The sequence below is a fragment of the Cydia pomonella genome, chromosome 28 (genome assembly GCF_033807575.1).
Source record: "Cydia pomonella isolate Wapato2018A chromosome 28, ilCydPomo1, whole genome shotgun sequence".
Lineage (NCBI taxonomy): Eukaryota > Metazoa > Arthropoda > Insecta > Lepidoptera > Tortricidae > Cydia > Cydia pomonella.
In genome coordinates, this window is record NC_084730.1 from 685046 (window position 1) to 704564 (window position 19519).

Here is a 19519-nt window from a genome sequence, read left to right on the forward strand (position 1 = left end):
CTGGCATGTAAAACCCCGTTTGATTCAGGTGAGTGTGTGTCGTGTTTAGAGTATTTAGCTTTTCAATTCATTTAGGTTTTTGCACGTTGTGAACACATTTTATTTAGTCTTGATTTATTAGATTTTTATAGGTGTGTGTGTTTTTCTCAGGTTTAATTGACTGTGCAGTCAATGCAATATTTAACAAATTCTCCAGAATATCAATATCTTTTAAATTTTCAGATATTTTTGAGCTTTTCCTGTCAAATATTATTTTGTGCACAGCGTGAAATATATGTATATTTTTGGACCATTTTATTTAAAGTTGACACTCTTTTCAGATTTGAGAATTTCTATGTTATTTCTAGCTTTCTTACGAGCTTTTGTTATCCTAAAAAAGAAATGCCTTAAATTTTTTTTCCATTCCGTTACCATTCTTCATACTTTGCGGTAACGGAATTGAAGGGACGAAGAATATGTGGACACTTTTGTCATCTATTACGATCGTGGGGTAAGAATAACATAAAAATTCTCAGTTAAAAAGTTGTGTGTACAACTTTAAAAAGTGGCCTTGATGCGTCGTTTTAACTGCAGTAGTTTTTAATTCTGTACGAAACTTTGTTCACGGAACACTTTGGTCCTGCAAATCAGTTAAAGGCGTTTTATTAAAATTATTGATTGTTTTTTTTGGATTGGTATAGGAGTTAGCGGGCGGGAAGAGCGGGGGGAGCGGGCTGCGACGCAGCACCGAGAGGGAGCGGGACACCATCAGCGAGAGCCGCGAGAAGTTGCAGGTTAGCGGTAAGTGCGAAAGAGATAAACGTATTATACAGCAACTCTTAGGTATTTTTTTTTATTTAAATCCTCATGCAGAGATATAAATGATATAAAGTGGGTGATAGACGGGCGAGTAGTAAGAGTATAATATAATAATAATAATTCAGCCTATATACGTCCCACTGCTGGGCACAGGCCTCCTCTCATACGCGAGAGGGCTCGGGCTAGCCCAATGCGGATTGGGGACTTCACATACACCTTTGAATTTCTTCGCGGATGTATGCAGGTTTCCTCACGATGTTTTCCTTCACCGAAAAGCTAGTGGTAAATATCAAATGATATTTCATATATAAATTCCGAAAAACTCATTGAGAGTATAAAATGTATGTAATTTGCTGGACTTTTTAACCAGATAAAAATATTACCTAACAGTGCCAATGCGAAGCAGTTACAAAATTTAATATATTAGATACCAGTCTAGTGTAAATTACGAATATTTCTAAATATAAAAAAAATTGACAAGTTAGATGTCTATTACTGGGGCACATATACCCAATAATGGACCCAACTTTTTATCTTTAAGAAATGATGGGTGATGTATTTATTAATACATTATTTTATAATTAAATTGACGATCCCATCATAAGTGATAAATTATATATTTATTTGTAAACATAGGTTATCACAGATCATACAATTGTATTAAGGAGGTTGACGTAGGGCCAGATGGTGTATGCAGCTGATATTATGCATCATTACGACGTCAGCTTATTATATCCAAAACTGATGCCAGTATCCCGTTTTTATACAAGTTAATTACATATTTTAATTTCCTTATGTTTCAGGTTTAAATGGACTCCGCAACATCGGTAACACCTGCTTCATGAACAGCGTCATCCAATGCTTATCCAACACTAAGCCCCTGCTGGAGTACCTGGAACAGGAGCAGTACACATCGGACATCAACACCACTCTCTCCTGCATGAAGGGCGCGCTCATAAAAGGTTAGTACCATTACTGGGCCAGATGGACTGTACAGATCCAATGCCTGTCCAATACTAGGCCCCTGCTGGAGTATTTAGACCAGGAGTCATATACCGCGGACATCAACACCACTCTCCTGCATGAAGGGCGCGCTCATAAAGGTTAGTACCATTACTGGGTCAGATGGATCGTTAGTACCATTACTGGGCCAGATGGACCGTACAAGTGATTCAAAGCCTGTCCAACACTAAGCCCCTGCTGGAGTACCTGGACCAGGAACAGTATACCGCGGACATCAACACAACACTTTCCTGTATGAAGAGCGCGCTCATAAAAGGTTAGTACCATTATTGGGCCAGATGGACTGTACAAGTGATTCAAAGCCTGTCCAACACTAAGCCCCTGCTGGAGTACCTGGAACAGGAGCAGTACACATCGGACATCAACACCACTCTCTCCTGCATGAAGGGCGCGCTCATAAAAGGTTAGTACCAGAGCCCGTACCTTTCATGCCGTTGACAGAAAAATGACGTCACGCTACATAGAGTATGATTCCAATTAGTATTTTCGTAATAATTAATCATTTGTCAACCTCTTTAGGTAACTGCTACATATACTTGACAATCAGTATAGAAACGTCTAACTGACTTTCATTTTATTGTCACACAAATAAATAATAGATTATTAATTTATGAAATAATACATATTTTTGGTTTTTAACAGCGTAACAAGCTTTTATTCACGTAACAAGTATTTATTATGAATATTATGATACCCATCAATAAGTAAGTTATCTAAATTTGTAGTAACCCCTGTATGATAATTACGTCATTTTTGCGTCAACGGCATGAAAAGTACGGGCATCATTACTGGGCCAGATGGACTGTACAGATCCAATGCCTGTCCAATACTAGGCCCCTGCTGGAGTATTTAGACCAGGAGTCATATACCGCGGACATCAACACCACTTTCTCCTGCATGAAGGGCGCGCTCATAAAGGTTAGTACCATTACTGGGCTAGATGGACGGTTAGTACCATTATTGGGCCAGATGGGCCGTACAAATGATCCAAAGCCTGTCCAACACTAAGCCCCTGCTGGAGTACCTGGACCAGGAACAGTATACCGCGGACATCAACACAACACTTTCCTGTATGAAGGGCGCGCTCATAAAAGGTTAGTACCATTACTGGGCCAGATGGGCCGTTAGTACCATTATTGGGCCAGCTGGGCCGTTAGTACCATTATTGGGCCAGATGGACCGTACAAGTGATTCAAAGCCTGTCCAACACTAAGCCCCTGCTGGAGTACCTGGACCAGAAACAGTATACCGCGGACATCAATACAACACTTTCCTGTATGAAGGGCGCGCTCATAAAAGGTTAGTACCATTACTGGGCCAGATGGGCCGTACAAATGATCCAATGCCTGTCCAACACTAGGCCCTGCTGGAGTACCTGGACCTGGAGCAGTACACCGCGGATATGAACACCACTCTCTCCCTCATGAAGGGACTATTCTTCAAATCTATTATATTTAGATCGCTTCTTAGCGATAAGACCGCCTGTTGTTACCTACTTTTACGTGTTTTTTCATTACCTGTCAATTTTTAACTGTATGGTGCACAAGAAAGAATATTTACTTACTTATTTATTCCTATATTAGTGTTCATGAATTAATAAATAACAGATAACAGTAAGTAGATGAGAAAAAACGTCCACAAGAGAGGTATGGGCATTGTGAATGTCATCTCGCTTTGTGTGGTAGGGCACAGCACAGCGGATGTCATTCCAGATCTAGAGCAGAGCCCAACTGGGGAAGTACCTCCACCTTACAGGAAACCGCAGCCAAATAACACTAGACCCTACTCATAGTGTTGTGTTCCTGCCGGTGAGTAAGGTTGCCAGAGCTCAACGAGGGTGGGAGAGGGTTAGGGTCGGCAACGCGCATGTAACTCCTCTGGAGTTGCAGGCGTACATAGGCTACGGATACTGCTTACCATCAGGCAGGCCGTATGCTTGTTTGCCACCGACGTAGTATAAAAAAAAATGTTTTTTTTTCTCCCAGCGTTCGCGTCAGTAATCAAAGAGTTGTGGGAGCCGGGCTCGCGCGACGCGGTGGTGAACACCACCTCCTTCAAGTCGCAGGTGCAGCGCTTCGCGCCGCGCTTCATGGGCTACAGCCAGCAGGACGCCCAGGTCGGCTGCCACTCCTCATCAGTGATCGGAACTATGGGAGTCAAACTTTAACAAAACTTGTTAAGCGGACATAAAATAGTGCATACAGCCCTAAAAATATTCATGTCCATAGGGATAGGAATAGTATAGTACTTACAGCCATAAAAATATTTACATTCATAGATATTCGAATATGTTTAAGGCTATAAGCACTCTTTTTACGTCCGCTTGATAAGTTTTGTTAAAGTTTTACTCCCATAGTTCCGATCACTGGTCCTCATGCCTGAAAACAGTAGAAACTGTTAGAACAGTGTTCACTGATAACAAACACAATTTGAAATGGAGGTGGATTGTCACAGAAAATTTTGTAGCCACAGTGAATTTACTGTCATCTTTCGACACATGATCAAAACTTTTTCAAAAATTCAAAATTCAAAAATTTATTCTGCAGGTAGGCCTCAAGGGCTCTCTTACAAGTCAATACAACATTTATACTAACATCATATAGTGACATGAAAAATACATAACAACATTTATAAATACAACAGCCAATACCTGGGTAAACATTACATTATAATAATCTTAAAATAAATAATTACTACAATACAATAGAGATATATAGTCTCTATGCTTAAAAACACATTAAATCTGGAGATGTAAAAGGTCCCCAATGTCAGAGTACTAATACTAATAAAATTTGGAGGTGTAAAGTCTCTCCAAGTGTCAAAATAAAATTTATACTAATTTATACAATTTTAGAACGCCATTTGAATTTGATCCTTATTCTTTCACTGATATGTGTTAAATTTGTTAAATATCAAAAAGGGCAAAAGAGATGTGAAATTTAAAATTAAAACGATATAAATATTCATTTAAATTTCAAAGGGCATGTAAGGGCAAAGTCGATTATTAGGTCGAACCATAGTAGTCTCATTCGATATTTAATAACACCATTAGAGTAACAAGAATAGAGATATGTATAAACAATAAGGTAAGAGTGAGATAGCGCTTTACAAATAAAAGACACTTCCAATATGTCGGTGTTTCAAGTCCTTACAGTTGTTTAGTGTTGTTAGGAACTCCAGTCTTCTGTGTTTAAATTTGAAGAATTCGATTCGTGTTTACCAGGCTCGGCGTTTAAAAAACTGCCGAGTCTCTTAAGGGGGAAGAATAGCTTTTCAAATCTAACGAAATAACGGTAATTTTTCTATGAAATTCCATTTCGGGAAAAAATGGTTTCCGCTAACTAAATCTTAACAAATCACTGTTGGTTTATTTTATTTAAATAACACAATTTAGCAATGTAAAAGGTCCCCAATGTCAGAGTACTAATACTAATAAAATTTGGAGGTGTAAAGTCTCTCCAAGTGTCAAAATAAAATTTATACTAATTTATAACATTTTAACACAAATCACTTATATCTCGATGTCGATCGCTTTAGCATAATATATTCTAGGTTTATTAGGTTAAGCTTTTTTTTTTTTAATTCGGCTTGCAAATATTGGAGAAAAGGAAACCTATAAACCTAGTTTTTCATTGTGTCAATGACATTCAAAAAAATCATGGAGAATGGAAAAAGTAGAAAAACGTTTTCTCTTTTTGTATGGTCGATCACGTGGTATAATTCCCTCTTAAGTCCAGAGTCGAGTTTTTTATTGAGTATTTTAAGCGCTACTCAAAAATTCCTCTCCGAATAAAGACTCCGTCATCGATTTTATAGGGTTTATCTAAATGCAGTATCAATTTAAAAAAAAAAAATTTATAAATTGAGAGTTATCTGGAAAAGTCGTTTACAGTACATATGGGGCTACTTTATAGCACTAGTGCGAAAAGTAGCATATTACGTTACTGTGTCGAACATTTAAAGGGCCATATGTACTGTAAAACGTTGTACGATACATGTGCGAATAGGTAATTCGCAACTCGTGTCGATTTAAAACACTCCCTTCGGTCGTGTTTTAATTTATCGCCACTCGTTTCGAATTTCCTATTTTTCGCACTTGTATCGTAATGTACTATTTTACAAATACATCACGTCTTAAGTATTATAGTCGGAGTTGAATCTTAAAACAGAGTTACACTCTGTATCTTTAGGTATTTAAATAAAAGTAAACAAAATCTACCCTCAAATGGCTCCTTTAGCCAGTTGAGGGTAGATGAAAACATTACATGATCAAATAATGTAGGTTAAGGTCAGGTCGTTCAGTGACAGATCCAGACGGTTTTGTATTTGGTTGGTTAACCAATAAATATTATAAGTACCCTAAAATATACAAATGGTTTGTTTACTTTTATTTAAATACCTAAAGATACAGAGTATAGTAGTAAGAGTTAAATAATTTTGTTGATATTTGCAGGAGTTCCTCCGCTACCTGCTGGAAGGTCTGCATGAGGACGTGAACCGCGTCACCGTCAAGCCGAAGCCGATCCTCACAGAAATCGACGACAGCCTCAGGTAATATGGACTGATTTGATGTTATTGTCGAAAAAGAGCTTTTTCTTCCCTGCTGGGAGAGATCAAAGTAACAAATTTCTGTTCTAGGGCACTATTTACAGCTGTTTGCATACTTTTTTTGTTTAAGAATATTTTTAAGTTATAATTTCCTTATATATGTGAAAAACAGCATATGTCACATGGTAGCAAAATTATTTCCATCTTGGGTGTAACACTCAAATCTCACTACGCTCAGAATTATATTTAAGAATCCCTCGCTACTCTCGAGTTTCTACCATAGGTATCCTTCGCTTCGTTCAGGATCCAATGTACGCCCTCGCCGTAAATATGTAATTTTTCTCCCTTGTACCACATACGGAGAACATACGTAGATACAGTAAAGTGATTAAAAATAAATATTGATTAAATACTAAACTTAAAGTAAAATACTAAAAAATATCCCCCTGCGGCATGGTGCCGTAGATACTGGCAGCATTTCCTCGCTGTATTGCAAGACTAATTCTTTGAACGAGGAAGCTGCCAGGTCTGCGTTCGCCGGTGACCTCTGCTAACCTGTTTGAAAGATCCTTAATGAGCTTAAGGGTAAAGTGATTATGCATCCAAATGATACAATTTTTTTTTTTAATATTTAGAAAACAAACAGCCTTTTACAAATATGTCTAAAGTAAATGAACTAAAAATAGGCCTAAACCTCCTACATTACTAAGAAAACTATTACATAGAAATGTAAATTACGCAATTATAAATTACCGGTTTAGTTGTGTACTACACGCAAGTAAGGTAAGAAAACATACAAAAGTATGAAAAATATGACTGGAACCAAATTGATCAATTTCTAGAAAACAAAATATTGTTAAAACATTATTCATAATTTTCCCAGCGCTGTCCCGCGAAAGGCTCTAATTTTAATAAACATACATTTATTTAGCAAGTAGGCCACATGTCATTTTACATGTCACATTTTTACAAGCAATAAAAATAATAAAATACAATTACAAATATGGAATCAATCAAATATTATAGACTTAAGTCTATAATATTTTTTTTTATAATATTTTATTGATTTGATTTTAATTAATTAGAGATGTATACAGTCTCTAAGTATCGAATTACACAAAAAATCAAGATAAAAAAAATACAAAAATCAAATACCAACAAAACTTCTTTAGAGTTGTAAACCATTAAATTAGCCTTAGAGATGTAAAGGGTCTCCAAGACTAAAATATGAACGCGACTGCAATCTGACCTTTCAACCTAGAGGAGAAATTAAGACTTATTAGGATTATTGTTTAACACAAATTAATGTAGTCTAAAACCCTTCATATAACCTTTTAACTTGCAATGTTTGTAGGTAACAACTTAGTATTTCAAAATATACATAAATTTTTGGGTAAAATTTAATTTTTGGTATAAGCTTTTATCGCTGACTGTACTTTTTTCCACAGGCAATTCTAAAAACCCCAAATACAATTAGGTTGCGTTGTTTTATCACAGAGTTCCTATGGCTACCTCCTGACTCCATCATCAGATCAGCTTGATGGTACCATAATATTGCATTGTCACCCGACTTACATATGTATGCAAATTTTCAGCTTCATCCAGGAAACCGGGAAGTGGGTCAAATTTAACTTGTAAGATTTGTCCCATACATACTAACAGGGCAAGTTAAATAAAGTTTGTAAAAAATTAGCTATGAATGTACGTACTTAATGACTGACAAAACAAAATTATGATGACATCGAGCCAATCTAATGATGAAGCAGAAGGTAGCCATAAGAACTTGGTGATAAAACAACAACAAATCTTTATTGAGTTTGGGTTTGTTAGAATCGGCTCTATTAGAAGAAATACAGTTGATGATAAAAGCCTCTGTTTTTTTTCTAATATATACATTTGTGTTATTCAATAAATAAATATTATAGGGGCATTTTTACACAAATTGACTAAGTGACACCTTATGCTCAAGAAGGCTTGTGTTGTCAATCAATCAATCAATCAAATATTTATTGATAAAATATAAGTACTTTACATGTCAACACTTTACAGCTAATGGGATTACACATATTATTATTTATCTAATTAAAACATTACTTATCTATTGTGGGGCAGATAACGATATATATAATATAAATACTGAAATACATAGAAAATATCCATGACTCAGGAACAAATATCTGCGCTCATCACACAAATAAATGCCCTTACCGGGATTCGAACCTGGGACCATCCGCTTCATAGGCAGGGCCACTAAAGACCGGTCGTATTAATTCATTTCAGATGATTTATTGATAAATGTACATCTCATTTACATGTCAAACAAAAATAAAAAAAATTAAAAAATAAAAATAAAAATTATTATGGTGAAATTGCATACATATTGTTATATAATTTTTACAGGATTTGAATAGTGTCAACATTAACGTATATTGTTCCAGCGATTCAGCCAAGGCTCAAGAGGCGTGGCAGCGCTACCTGCGCATGGAGGACAGCCGCGTCGGCGACATCTTCGTCGGGCAGCTCAAGTCCACGCTGCGCTGCACGCACTGCAAGGCTGACTCCGTCACTTTCGACCCATTCTGGGATCTTAGGTGAGTAGACCCAGTTATGGACATATTATACATATAGGGACCGTGCGCGTTGGAGGGTCTGCCATCTTGTGGCCTGAATCGGAACCATAAACATGTACATTTACGCCTCGCGCCAAAAATCTGACGGCTCCTGTGCTGCCTCCTACAGTTCATGCACGCTCCCTATATAGTTGAAGAAAATTAAATTCAAATGTATGGAAAATTTGGCATAATTAATGGAAAACTTTTATCTATCCGGATATGTAGGTTACAGCGTAAAGTTAAATTTTATCTACTCTCCCCCCCCCTTCCGCAGCGAGCGTCACCCCCCCCCGCGCCCTCGAATATGTCCCGGAGCGTGATATTTTGCACTTAAAAAATAAACCGTAAACGATACGTAACAAGTCTTTAAGAACGAAATAATCCTCGATAAATTTACTATAAACCTCTCATACAAACAAAAGCGATATCACTTACAGTTTCAGCGCAATCTGCCACCAAATACGAACGTTTTTAATAATTTGTCCATTTTTATTTACTAATCGTTTAGTTTTTTCAATAATTTCACACTTTACCGCCAAGATATGTATGACAAATTAAAGAACAGAATATTCTTTTTATAAAAAGGTATAATTCATTTCTAAAATCTTTCATTTACTGTTTCTATGCTATTTTAAAAATTCACTATAATCAGAACCAGCACAGATTTGTTTGCTTTAACAAATTAGTGGGACAGGCGAAGAATGCTGTTATTTTGGCAAAATTGCCGCCTACATCGTCTGCTGCTCGACATCATTTTCAGCGAGTCTTTCACCAAGTGCAAAGTTGGAGGAGTAACGTACTACCGACGGAAGAATGGGGCTGGAAAAAAACCGTCAATTGCCTACTTCCCATTTTAAATACGGAGCCGCCAGCACCAGCCTCTATATTAAAACTAATAACGTGTGCTTGCAAACAAGGCCGTGGTAAACGATGTGGATGCGTGAAAGCCGATTTAAGATGTACCACTATGTGCAAAAATTGTAGAGGCCAGAGTTGTGTGAACGTAGTCGAATTAGATGTTGAAGAAGAATAATGCTGATTTTTGAAGTACTTAGATGTCATAATAGTTATACATAAGTAATAATAGTATTAGTAAACCTAAGAAAAAATAAACTTAAGATTAAGAAAGATGAGTTAGTTGGTTTTATTTGCAATTTGCAATCTCTCTCCGGCAGAAAATAGGGCCTGAGCAATTTTCAATAGATGACCTGAAAGAAAACCTAGAAAACCTGAACAAAAAATACATCAAAGGAACTCTCGAGGCCACACTAAACACACCATTCACCATGTATCATACTTAGTTCCGTTTTGGGGTACATTTTTAGAACTTTTTTTAAGGTTCCATACCTAAAAAGGAAAAACGGAACCATTATAGGATCACTCGTGTGTCTCTGTCTGTCCGACAGTCTGTCATAGCCAATTTCCTCCAAAACTACTGGACCGATTGAGTTGAAATTTAGTACACATATGTAAATTGATGACCCAAACACGGACGTGTAACGTAAATGAATCAATTTTAAATATGGGGGCCAGTTTTGGGGGGTAAATTAGAAGAAAAAGAAAAAAAAATTCAAGCTATATCGTGTGACATATCAAATGAAAGGGTAGTTTATAAAAATCTCTAATATATTTTTTTCATAATTTTAAATTAATGAGATTTGAAGTTATTTAAGAAAATAGGCGAAAATTAACCATGTTCTCAGCCCCCCCTTATCTCCTAAAATACTGGGATAAAAATTTGAAAAAAATACAGAAAATAGTTCTATATCTATAGATTACAGGAAAACATATAAAAAGTATATGATATTTAAAGTAACACCGTTTAACGAGTACGAATGCTTATATTTCGCTGAATGGCCGAATGAATTAAATTTTTAAAATAGCATAGCAACAGTAAATGAAAGGTTTTAGAAATAATTTATACCTTTTTATAAAAAGAATATTCTGTTCTTTAATTTGTCATACATATCTTGGCGGTAAAGTGTGAAATTATTGAAAAAACTAAACGATTAGTAAATAAAAATGGACAAATTATTAAAAACGTTCGTATTTGGTGGCAGATTGCGCTGAAACTGTAAGTGATATCGCTTTTGTTTGTATGAGAGGTTTATAGTAAATTTATCGAGGATTATTTCGTTCTTAAAGACTTGTTACGTATCGTTTACGGTTTATTTTTTAAGTGCAAAATATCACGCTCCGGGACATATTCGAGGGCGCGGGGGGGTGACGCTCGCTGCGGAAGGGGGGGGAGAGTAGATAAAATTTAACTTTACGCTGTAACCTACATATCCGGATAGATAAAAGTTCTCCATTAATTATGCCAAATTTTCAGCTTATTGTATTGAACTATATAGACAGGATCTTTGCGACGGTCAGCTCAAGTATAACGTCGTATACACGACATATTGGACATAATGTACAGACATTTACGACATATTGGACATAATATATAAACATTCGTCGGTCAGCTCAACTCGTCGTTGCGCTGCACGCATTGTAAAGCTGACTCCGTCACTTTCGACCCATTTTGGGACCTTAGATGAGTAGACCCAGTTATGGACATATTGGACATAATATACAGACATTCGTCAGTCAGCTCAACTCGTTGCGCTGCATACATTGTAAAGCTGACTCCGTCACATTCGACCCATTTTGGGTCCTTAGGTGAGTAGACCCAGTTATGGACATATTGAACATACATAATATACAGACATTTGTCGGTCAGCTCAACTCGTTGCGCTGCACGCATTGTAAAGCTGACTCCGTCACATTCGACCCATTTTGGTTCCTTAGGTGAGTAGACCCAGTTATGGACATATTGAACATAATATACAGACATCTTCGTCGATCAGCCGCCTTGGTTGCCTTGCATCTTTCATTTTACCCATTTACCAAAATTCATAAATCTTAAAAATGGAATCATTTCCAAACCTCTAGCGCAGATCTCTTGGTAAAAATAATAATGTATTCCAGTTTGCCGATCCCGTCACGGACGGGCAACCTGAAGCTGCAGCAGTGCCTGCAGCACTTCACCAAGGAAGAGGAGCTGGACGGGGACGAGAAACCGGTATGTACATTTCATCTTCCTCACGTTGTCCCTGGGGTCCGCTTGGCAACTAATCCCAAGAATTGGCGTAGGATCAGTTTTTACGAAAGCGACTGCCATCTGGCCTTCCCTAGGAGTTAAACTAGGCCGGATTAGTCCGGTTTCCTCACGATGTTTTCCTTCACTAAAAAGCGATTGGTAAATATCAAATTAAACACTCAGTCAAAGAATAAGGATCAAACTGAAATGGTGTTCTAAAAGTTTTAATCATGTGTCGAAAGATGGCAGTAAATTTACTGTGGCTACAAAGCTTTCTTTGACAATCCACCTCTATTTCAAATTGTCTCTAGTATTAGTATTGGAAAGTCATTAATAACAGCGTAAACACCCACCGCCATAACTACTTTCACCCGTGGAACGGCACATTTGACTAATTGACGCCCGAGTTTCTGTCGGTCCATATTGGGATACCCTCCTCCAATTGAGGGGGGATTTAAATTTTCTCGGGTCAGAGATGTAGGGTTAGAGCCGGCGTAGCTTTATTTGACGTTCATAAGCGCAATATAATATGCCTTCTTGAAAATAAACTATCTTTAATGAAGTTAAAATGTAGGTTAATTATTTTGAAACTTAGTATTTTAAACTTAGTTTCTTGTCTTTTAATTATTTATATAAGAATTCAAGTCTTGGAGACCCTCTACATCTCTAAATAATTTTAGTATTTGTTGGTTTTATTTTTTCATCATATTTTTTTGTGTGATTTGACATTTAGAGACAGTATACATCTCTAATAAAGTATATATTATTTCATCGATTCCATATTTGTAATTGTTTTATAATTTTTATTTTATGTAAAAATTTACATGTAAAAGTACCCCTGTGACATATTTCCTGAATAAATGTTTGATATTTGATATTTATTTTTGCCTGTTTTGAAACCAAACAGAAATCGGTAGCTTAAAATTTCTTTAATAATATATATTTTTTAAATACACTGTGTTCCTGTATAAATAATGTATACACATGTACAGACATGTTCGCGGTGCGGCGTGCGGCGCAAGTGCCTCAAGTGGTTCACTGTACACAAGTTCCCACAAGTTCTAGTGCTGCATCTCAAGCGGTGAGTAATCACGGTCTGGCCTAGTGGGTAGTGACCCTGCCTATGAAGCCGATAGTCCCTGGTTCGAATTCCGGTAAGGGCATTTATTTGTGCGATGAGGATTTGTTCCTGAGTCATGGATGTTTTCTATGTAAGTATTTAAGTATTTGTATATTATATATATCGTTGCCTGAGTACCCAAAACACAAGCCTTATTGAGCTTACTGTGGGACTTAGTCAATAATAATATTCTATAATATTTATTTATTTATAGCTTATCTAATTCGTTTCTCGTTTATTTCGTGTTTGTTACTCGTTCTTAAATCGTATTATTCAGACCCGGGTATGTCCTTAAATTACGGCCACAAGAGAGGTATGGGCATTGTGAATGTCATCTCGCTCTGTGTGGTAGGGCACAGCACAGCGGATGTCATTCCAGATCTAGAGCAGAGCCCAACTGGGGCAGTACCTCCACCTTACAGAAAACCGCATCCAGATAACACTAGAACCTACTCATAGTGTTGTGTTCCTGTCGGTGAGTAAGGTTGCCAGAGCTCAACGAGGGTGCGGTGTGAAGTTGCAGGCGTCCATAGGCTATGGAGGCCATATGCTTAATTGCCACCGACTACTATGAAATAAAAATTGTTCGTTATTTGTCTTTACCTTCTGAGGTCGAAGTGAATGATTGTTTATGTCGGCAGGTTTTCACCAACGGAACGTTTCCGCGGCAAACTGAATGTCGTGGTGGAGTTCCCTCTGACAGGCCTCGACATGTCGCCCTACGCCGCCAGCAAGTCACAACAGGCCGTCTACAACCTGTACGCCGTCAGCAACCACTCAGGTAAACACACAGACAGACAGACACACCTGAGACAAGTCACAACAGGCCGTCTACAACCTGTACGCCGTCAGCAACCACTCAGGTAAACACACAGACAGACAGACACACCTGAGACAAGTCACAACAGGCCGTCTACAACCTGTACGCCGTCAGCAACCACTCAGGTAAACACACAGACAGACAGACACACCTGAGACAAGTCACAACAGGCCGTCTACAACCTGTACGCAGTCGGCAACCACTCAGGTAAACACACAGACAGACACACCTGAGGCAAGTCGCAACAGGCCGTCTACAACCTGTACGCAGTCGGCAACCACTCAGGTAAACACACAGACAGACACACCTGAGACAAGTCGCAACAGGCCGTCTACAACCTGTACGCAGTCAGTAACCACTCAGGTAAACACACATACAGACAGATACACTTGAGACAAGTTGCAACAGGCCGTCTACAACCTGTACGCAGTTGGCAACCACTCAGGTAAAAACACAGACAGACACACCTGAGACAAGTCGCAACAGGCCATCTACAACCTGTTCGCGGTCAGTAACTACTCAGGTAAACACACAGACAGACAGACACACCTGAGACAAGTCGCAACAGGCCGTCTACAACCTGTACGCAGTTGGCAACCACTTAGGTAAAAACACAGACAGACACACCTGAGACAAGTCGCAACAGGCCGTCTACAACCTGTTCGCAGTCAGTAACTACTCAAGTAAACACACAGACAGACAGACACACCTGAGACAAGTCGCAACAGGCCGTCAACAACCTGTACGCAGTTGGCAACCACTCAGGTAAACACATAGGCAGACACACCTGAGACAAGTCTCAACAGGCCGCCTACAACTTGTAGGCATTCAGTAACCACACATGCAGACAGACACACCTGAGACAAGTTGCAACAGGCCGTCTACAATCTCAAATCCAAAAAGGCGAGTGGCGTGAGTTACAATGTGAACCGGAGCCGAAGGCGTAGGGAACATTGTAAAGGATTACGCCACGAGTATTTTTTGACCTACTTATACAACTGTTGCATAAAATACTATTTTCTACGAGTCAATAAAAATAATACTTTAAACTAATAAAATCTTATAGTTAAACAAATCAAAAGTATACAGCTATTTAAGATACGCGAGCAGCCGCGATACCTTCATACTCGTACGCGCCCCGGCCGCCGGGCCGCGGCCGGCCGGTCGGCGACACCTTCTCGTAACTCATGAGGCCCTGGTACTTGCTCTGCGCTAAATTTAATTTTTGGACAGTTTTCTCTCGATTTTGGCCACCGTAGCCTACGGAGACTAACAAGCAACGCTAAGCGGTCTTCGTAGTCTATGGGTGTTGCTATATTACGGGTGTCACATGCGTGTTCTGACTTATGAAGTAATTGTTTTTGCTATGCAACCAAATGAATATTTTGTAAGTTGGCAGCGATGCACTTAGTTTAAAACTGTATTAGCTTTGATTTTGTCAGGTTGGTAGCCATTAATCGCAGTAAAATTATAGCGATTTAAAGATACTTTTATGAGGAATAGACAATATAGACTTTTCTTGAAACCTTTTATGTATGTTCTTATATTCGTGTTAATGAATGCATAAATGACAGATAACAGTAGAGGAGTAGGAAAAATATTGTATACAATAGTGATATAATCAAGCTTTTCAATCTCATACCTCACTTTGGCAACTCAGCAAGCTTCGTTACACTGTACTCGACTGAAAAGCTCTATTGTATTGCATAATGTGGTATTATCTGATCGCCAGGCACGACGTACTCCGGCCACTACACGGCGTACTGCAAGCATCCCCACACGGGCGACTGGCACGAGTACAACGACTCCAGGTCAGTTGCCTTCCCTCTGCTGCATTCATATCGAAGAAAAAATTAAATAGAAACGGATTGTCAATGAAAACTTTGTAGCCATAGTAAATTTACTACTTTTAGAACGCCATTTTATTTGCCATTTGATCCCTACAAAAATGGCGTACATACATACCCTACTCATAGTGTGCCTGCCGGTGAGTAAGGTTGCCAGTAAGGTCCGACCGAGATCTCGGTCTTGGCATTCTCGGCCAAAAATCGAGCCGAGATCTCGGTCTCGGCTCTCGGCCAAAATGGGCCGAGATTCTTGCCGCAACCGAGCCTAGGCAATGAGTTATCATTGATGAATTTCGGGGTCGAAGCCATCCGTTGGTTGGTGTGACGTTTTTTGTGATTTTGATTGGTTTCGTACCCACATTTTAAGACAATTACTTATCAAATACTAAGTGTTGGGATCGGATAGGCGCGCTTGCAAGTAATGACTTGTTCATTTGGGTCTTTTCGTTTTGTGGTTGTTGTTATTGATGAATAAATGAGTGGATATTGTTATCGGGATGTAGCTTAGAACTAGTTATGAGTGAAAGATGACAATGTATATTTTGATAGTAAATATATTTGTGTTTACGGGAAAAAGCAAAGCAGTAGGTAAGTACAAAACGACACCTGTGACGGATATTTTGGTTTACAATATAAAACTCTATTTTGATTATTGTTATTGTACCTCTTTTTGTGCACATCCGTACTGAAAAAAACCGGCCAAGTGCGTGTCGGACCACGCATAATGGAAGGTTCCGTTCCTTCACACAATACAAAAAGCCGTACAAGCAAAAGAGCGTATGTTAGTGCCACTTTCGTCGTTTTAATATGAAGATCAATTTTTTTATAACTCTTAAATGGCTTAACCGACCATATTCAAAATAATTTTCCTGAAAAATTATTTGCATTAAGCTTTATTATTTAGAAATTTTTAAATGGTTTTGCTCTCCCGGTTCTAAGGTTAGGTTAGAGGGGATCACACAATTTTTTTGGAGCGATTATATCCAAAAGTATTTACTTTATCAAAAAAACGTTTTTATTTTTTATAAAGTAAACGTTTTTTATAAAGTGGGTATTTTTAAATACCCAATGATGAGCCACATGTTTTTTTTAACTTTTAGTTACATCTATATGGAGGATATATATGAAAAAATATATTTTTTTTTTTTTTTTTTGAAAACTAAGAAGCGACTTACTACATAATGCATGTACACCTATGTTCCAAATTTGGTTATAGAATATATCGTATAGTTTTTGAGTAAAATGGCTGTGACATATGCACAGACCGACATTCATAAGGACATGACGAAACTAAGGGTTCCATTTTTGCTTGTTTGCCACCGACGTAGTATTAAAAAAAGACGGACGGACAGCGGAGTCTTAATAATAGGGTCCCGTGTGGGTACGGAACCCTAAGAAATAGGCAGAAATATGAATTATCTTGTATTTCCAGAGTGAGTCCGATCAGCCCCCGCAACGTGGTGTCGTCGGAGGCCTACGTGCTGTTCTACGAGCTCGCGCGCTGCTAGGGCCCGCAGCGCCGGCCCCGGCTACCCCGGCCTCGCGCCGGCCCCACACCGGCCCCGCACCGGCCCCGCCCCGGCCCCTCGCCGGCCCCACACCGCCCGCGCCGCCCGCCGCTAGCCCGGTCAACGAGGTGCGCACACTTACATCACTATTGCTCCGTCCGTTATAGACATGATACAGTCTAAACAAGATTCATAATTCTTTTATTTGTATAAAATAATGTACATGCAGGTTCATACAGGTAGGAATCGACTACCTCGTCGAATAATGGCATGCAAATAAACAACTATCGATATTCAGTTCTTATTTCAAAACCAAGCGTTTTAGCAATATTTTTCTTATTGTCATGAAATTTTACTATTTTCCTTAATGGGGATAAACAGGCAGAACTTAACCCCTCATATAACATAATTGAAAAAGTGACCTTGACATTTAAAACAATAAACGATTTTGACCACACTGATGACTGGGCGAATCAAATTTATTAAGGCACTATTCTGTCCACGGCATTTAAACTTAATATAATAATATTAATAATATATTTATTCTATGCTATACGTTAAAACAAGCGATTCACTCTCTGATACATCTAAAATTTTGACAATTATTAAATTGGAAACGTCAAGCTAGCGTTTTAGCAATATTTTTATTATTATATAAATCTATATTATGATAAATCTAAAAATTTGCCTTGAATTATTTAAGTTATGAATCATAATTTATAAATCTTTTTGTTACTGATATAACAATTAACTTTATATATGTATTTGATTTCATAGCCTAGCGTTTTGGAAATATTTTTATTATTATTATATATATAAATCTACATTAACATAAATCTAAAATTTAGCCCTGTGTTTATATTTACTGAATTATTTATTACACCTTACCCATTTTTACCAGAATTATGAATCATAATTTATAAATCTTTCTGTTACTGATATTACAATTTTCAACTTTGTATTTATTATGTCTATGACAACATTAAACCCATATTCTATACAGCTCAAATCACATGTATCTCGGACGGAGTTAATAGTATTCAAAATACCTCGTTGATTGGAGTAAAACGAAGTTGTTTCAAATTAACTAATGATATAGAAAAATTGTAAAATCGTAAAAGTAAAATAAGAAATGTGGCGGTCTCAAGCAAGTATCACTTTAACGCTTACCAGAAGGACGGAATTGGCTTGTATCTTCATACGAATAATCTGTTAGAGCGTCATTATGGCATACGATTGTGGTACCTTTTTCTTGAGCATGTCACAAATAACCAACCCGCACTGTTCCGTCGTGCGTATTGTTACCAAAATGTTATGGAGTCCGAAGCTAACTTTACATGGAATTTGCAATGTCAAAGTGTGGAAATGTCATCATTGATGTCAACATTCTATGAAAATATGTTGTTATTATGACACCGCCTCAAGTTTGTTCTGTTAAAAACGGTGCAAAGTTAGTTTAGCCGGACTCTAAAATAGTTTTTTGAAACAACTTCATAAAGCATATAATTATGACGCAGTTAAAATGGAATATTTATGAGAAACGAGCAATTTTCATTGTATAAATAACTTACGCGTTATTAACTTTTATTTTGGTTCGAAATACAATTAATATTCGTACTTTGTTATCAATTATTTTTAGCATTTAATAACATTATATTAGATATCATAAAATTATACATTGATACGAAAAAGAACTAAAAGATACTTCGTTGAGTTTTAACAAGTGACGCCTGCAGGCTACGGTGCCCGCTTACCATCAAACAGTCCGTACTCTTATTTGCCACAAAAATTGCTCGTTTTAGCCATCTTGCCACGAAACTGCAAACTTTACATTTAAATAGAAATAGGATAAAATTAAATGAGTGAACAAAATACTATAGACAATTTAATTTTCATAACAGAGACCAGTTAACAATAAAGACTGCTATAGTTGCCTTTTTCTTGTTGAAACTGCGACGTCTCAGTTCCATATATTTTGTATGGACCCATGAGCCTCGCTCGTATTATAACGCCATCTAGTTCGCAAATAGTGTTGTGTTCCTGCCGGTGAGTAAGGTTGCCAGAGCTCAACGAGGGTGGCGGGTTTAGGGTCGGCAACGCGCATGTAACTCCTCTGGAGTTGCAGGCGTACATAGGCTACGGAGACTGCTTACCATCA

General features: G+C 37.8%; 1 protein-coding gene and 1 long non-coding RNA gene across 2 annotated transcripts in view; both read left to right on the forward strand.

Annotated features, from left to right (window-relative positions):
- LOC133532958 (ubiquitin carboxyl-terminal hydrolase 37-like) overlaps positions 1 to 17499 on the forward strand; it is a 48102-nt gene extending 30603 nt beyond the window's left edge. The window contains exons 4-13 of the mRNA XM_061871845.1: positions 681 to 780; positions 1602 to 1760; positions 3807 to 3937; positions 6275 to 6372; positions 8808 to 8960; positions 11955 to 12048; positions 13059 to 13147; positions 13828 to 13967; positions 15739 to 15817; positions 17286 to 17499. Coding sequence (XP_061727829.1) covers positions 681 to 780; positions 1602 to 1760; positions 3807 to 3937; positions 6275 to 6372; positions 8808 to 8960; positions 11955 to 12048; positions 13059 to 13147; positions 13828 to 13967; positions 15739 to 15817; positions 17286 to 17361 — 1119 coding nt within the window. The 3' untranslated portion in view covers positions 17362 to 17499. The remainder of the gene's footprint in view (positions 1 to 680; positions 781 to 1601; positions 1761 to 3806; positions 3938 to 6274; positions 6373 to 8807; positions 8961 to 11954; positions 12049 to 13058; positions 13148 to 13827; positions 13968 to 15738; positions 15818 to 17285) is intronic.
- LOC133532960 (uncharacterized) overlaps positions 1 to 19519 on the forward strand; it is a 149495-nt gene that overhangs the window by 112420 nt on the left and 17556 nt on the right. The window lies entirely within an intron of this gene.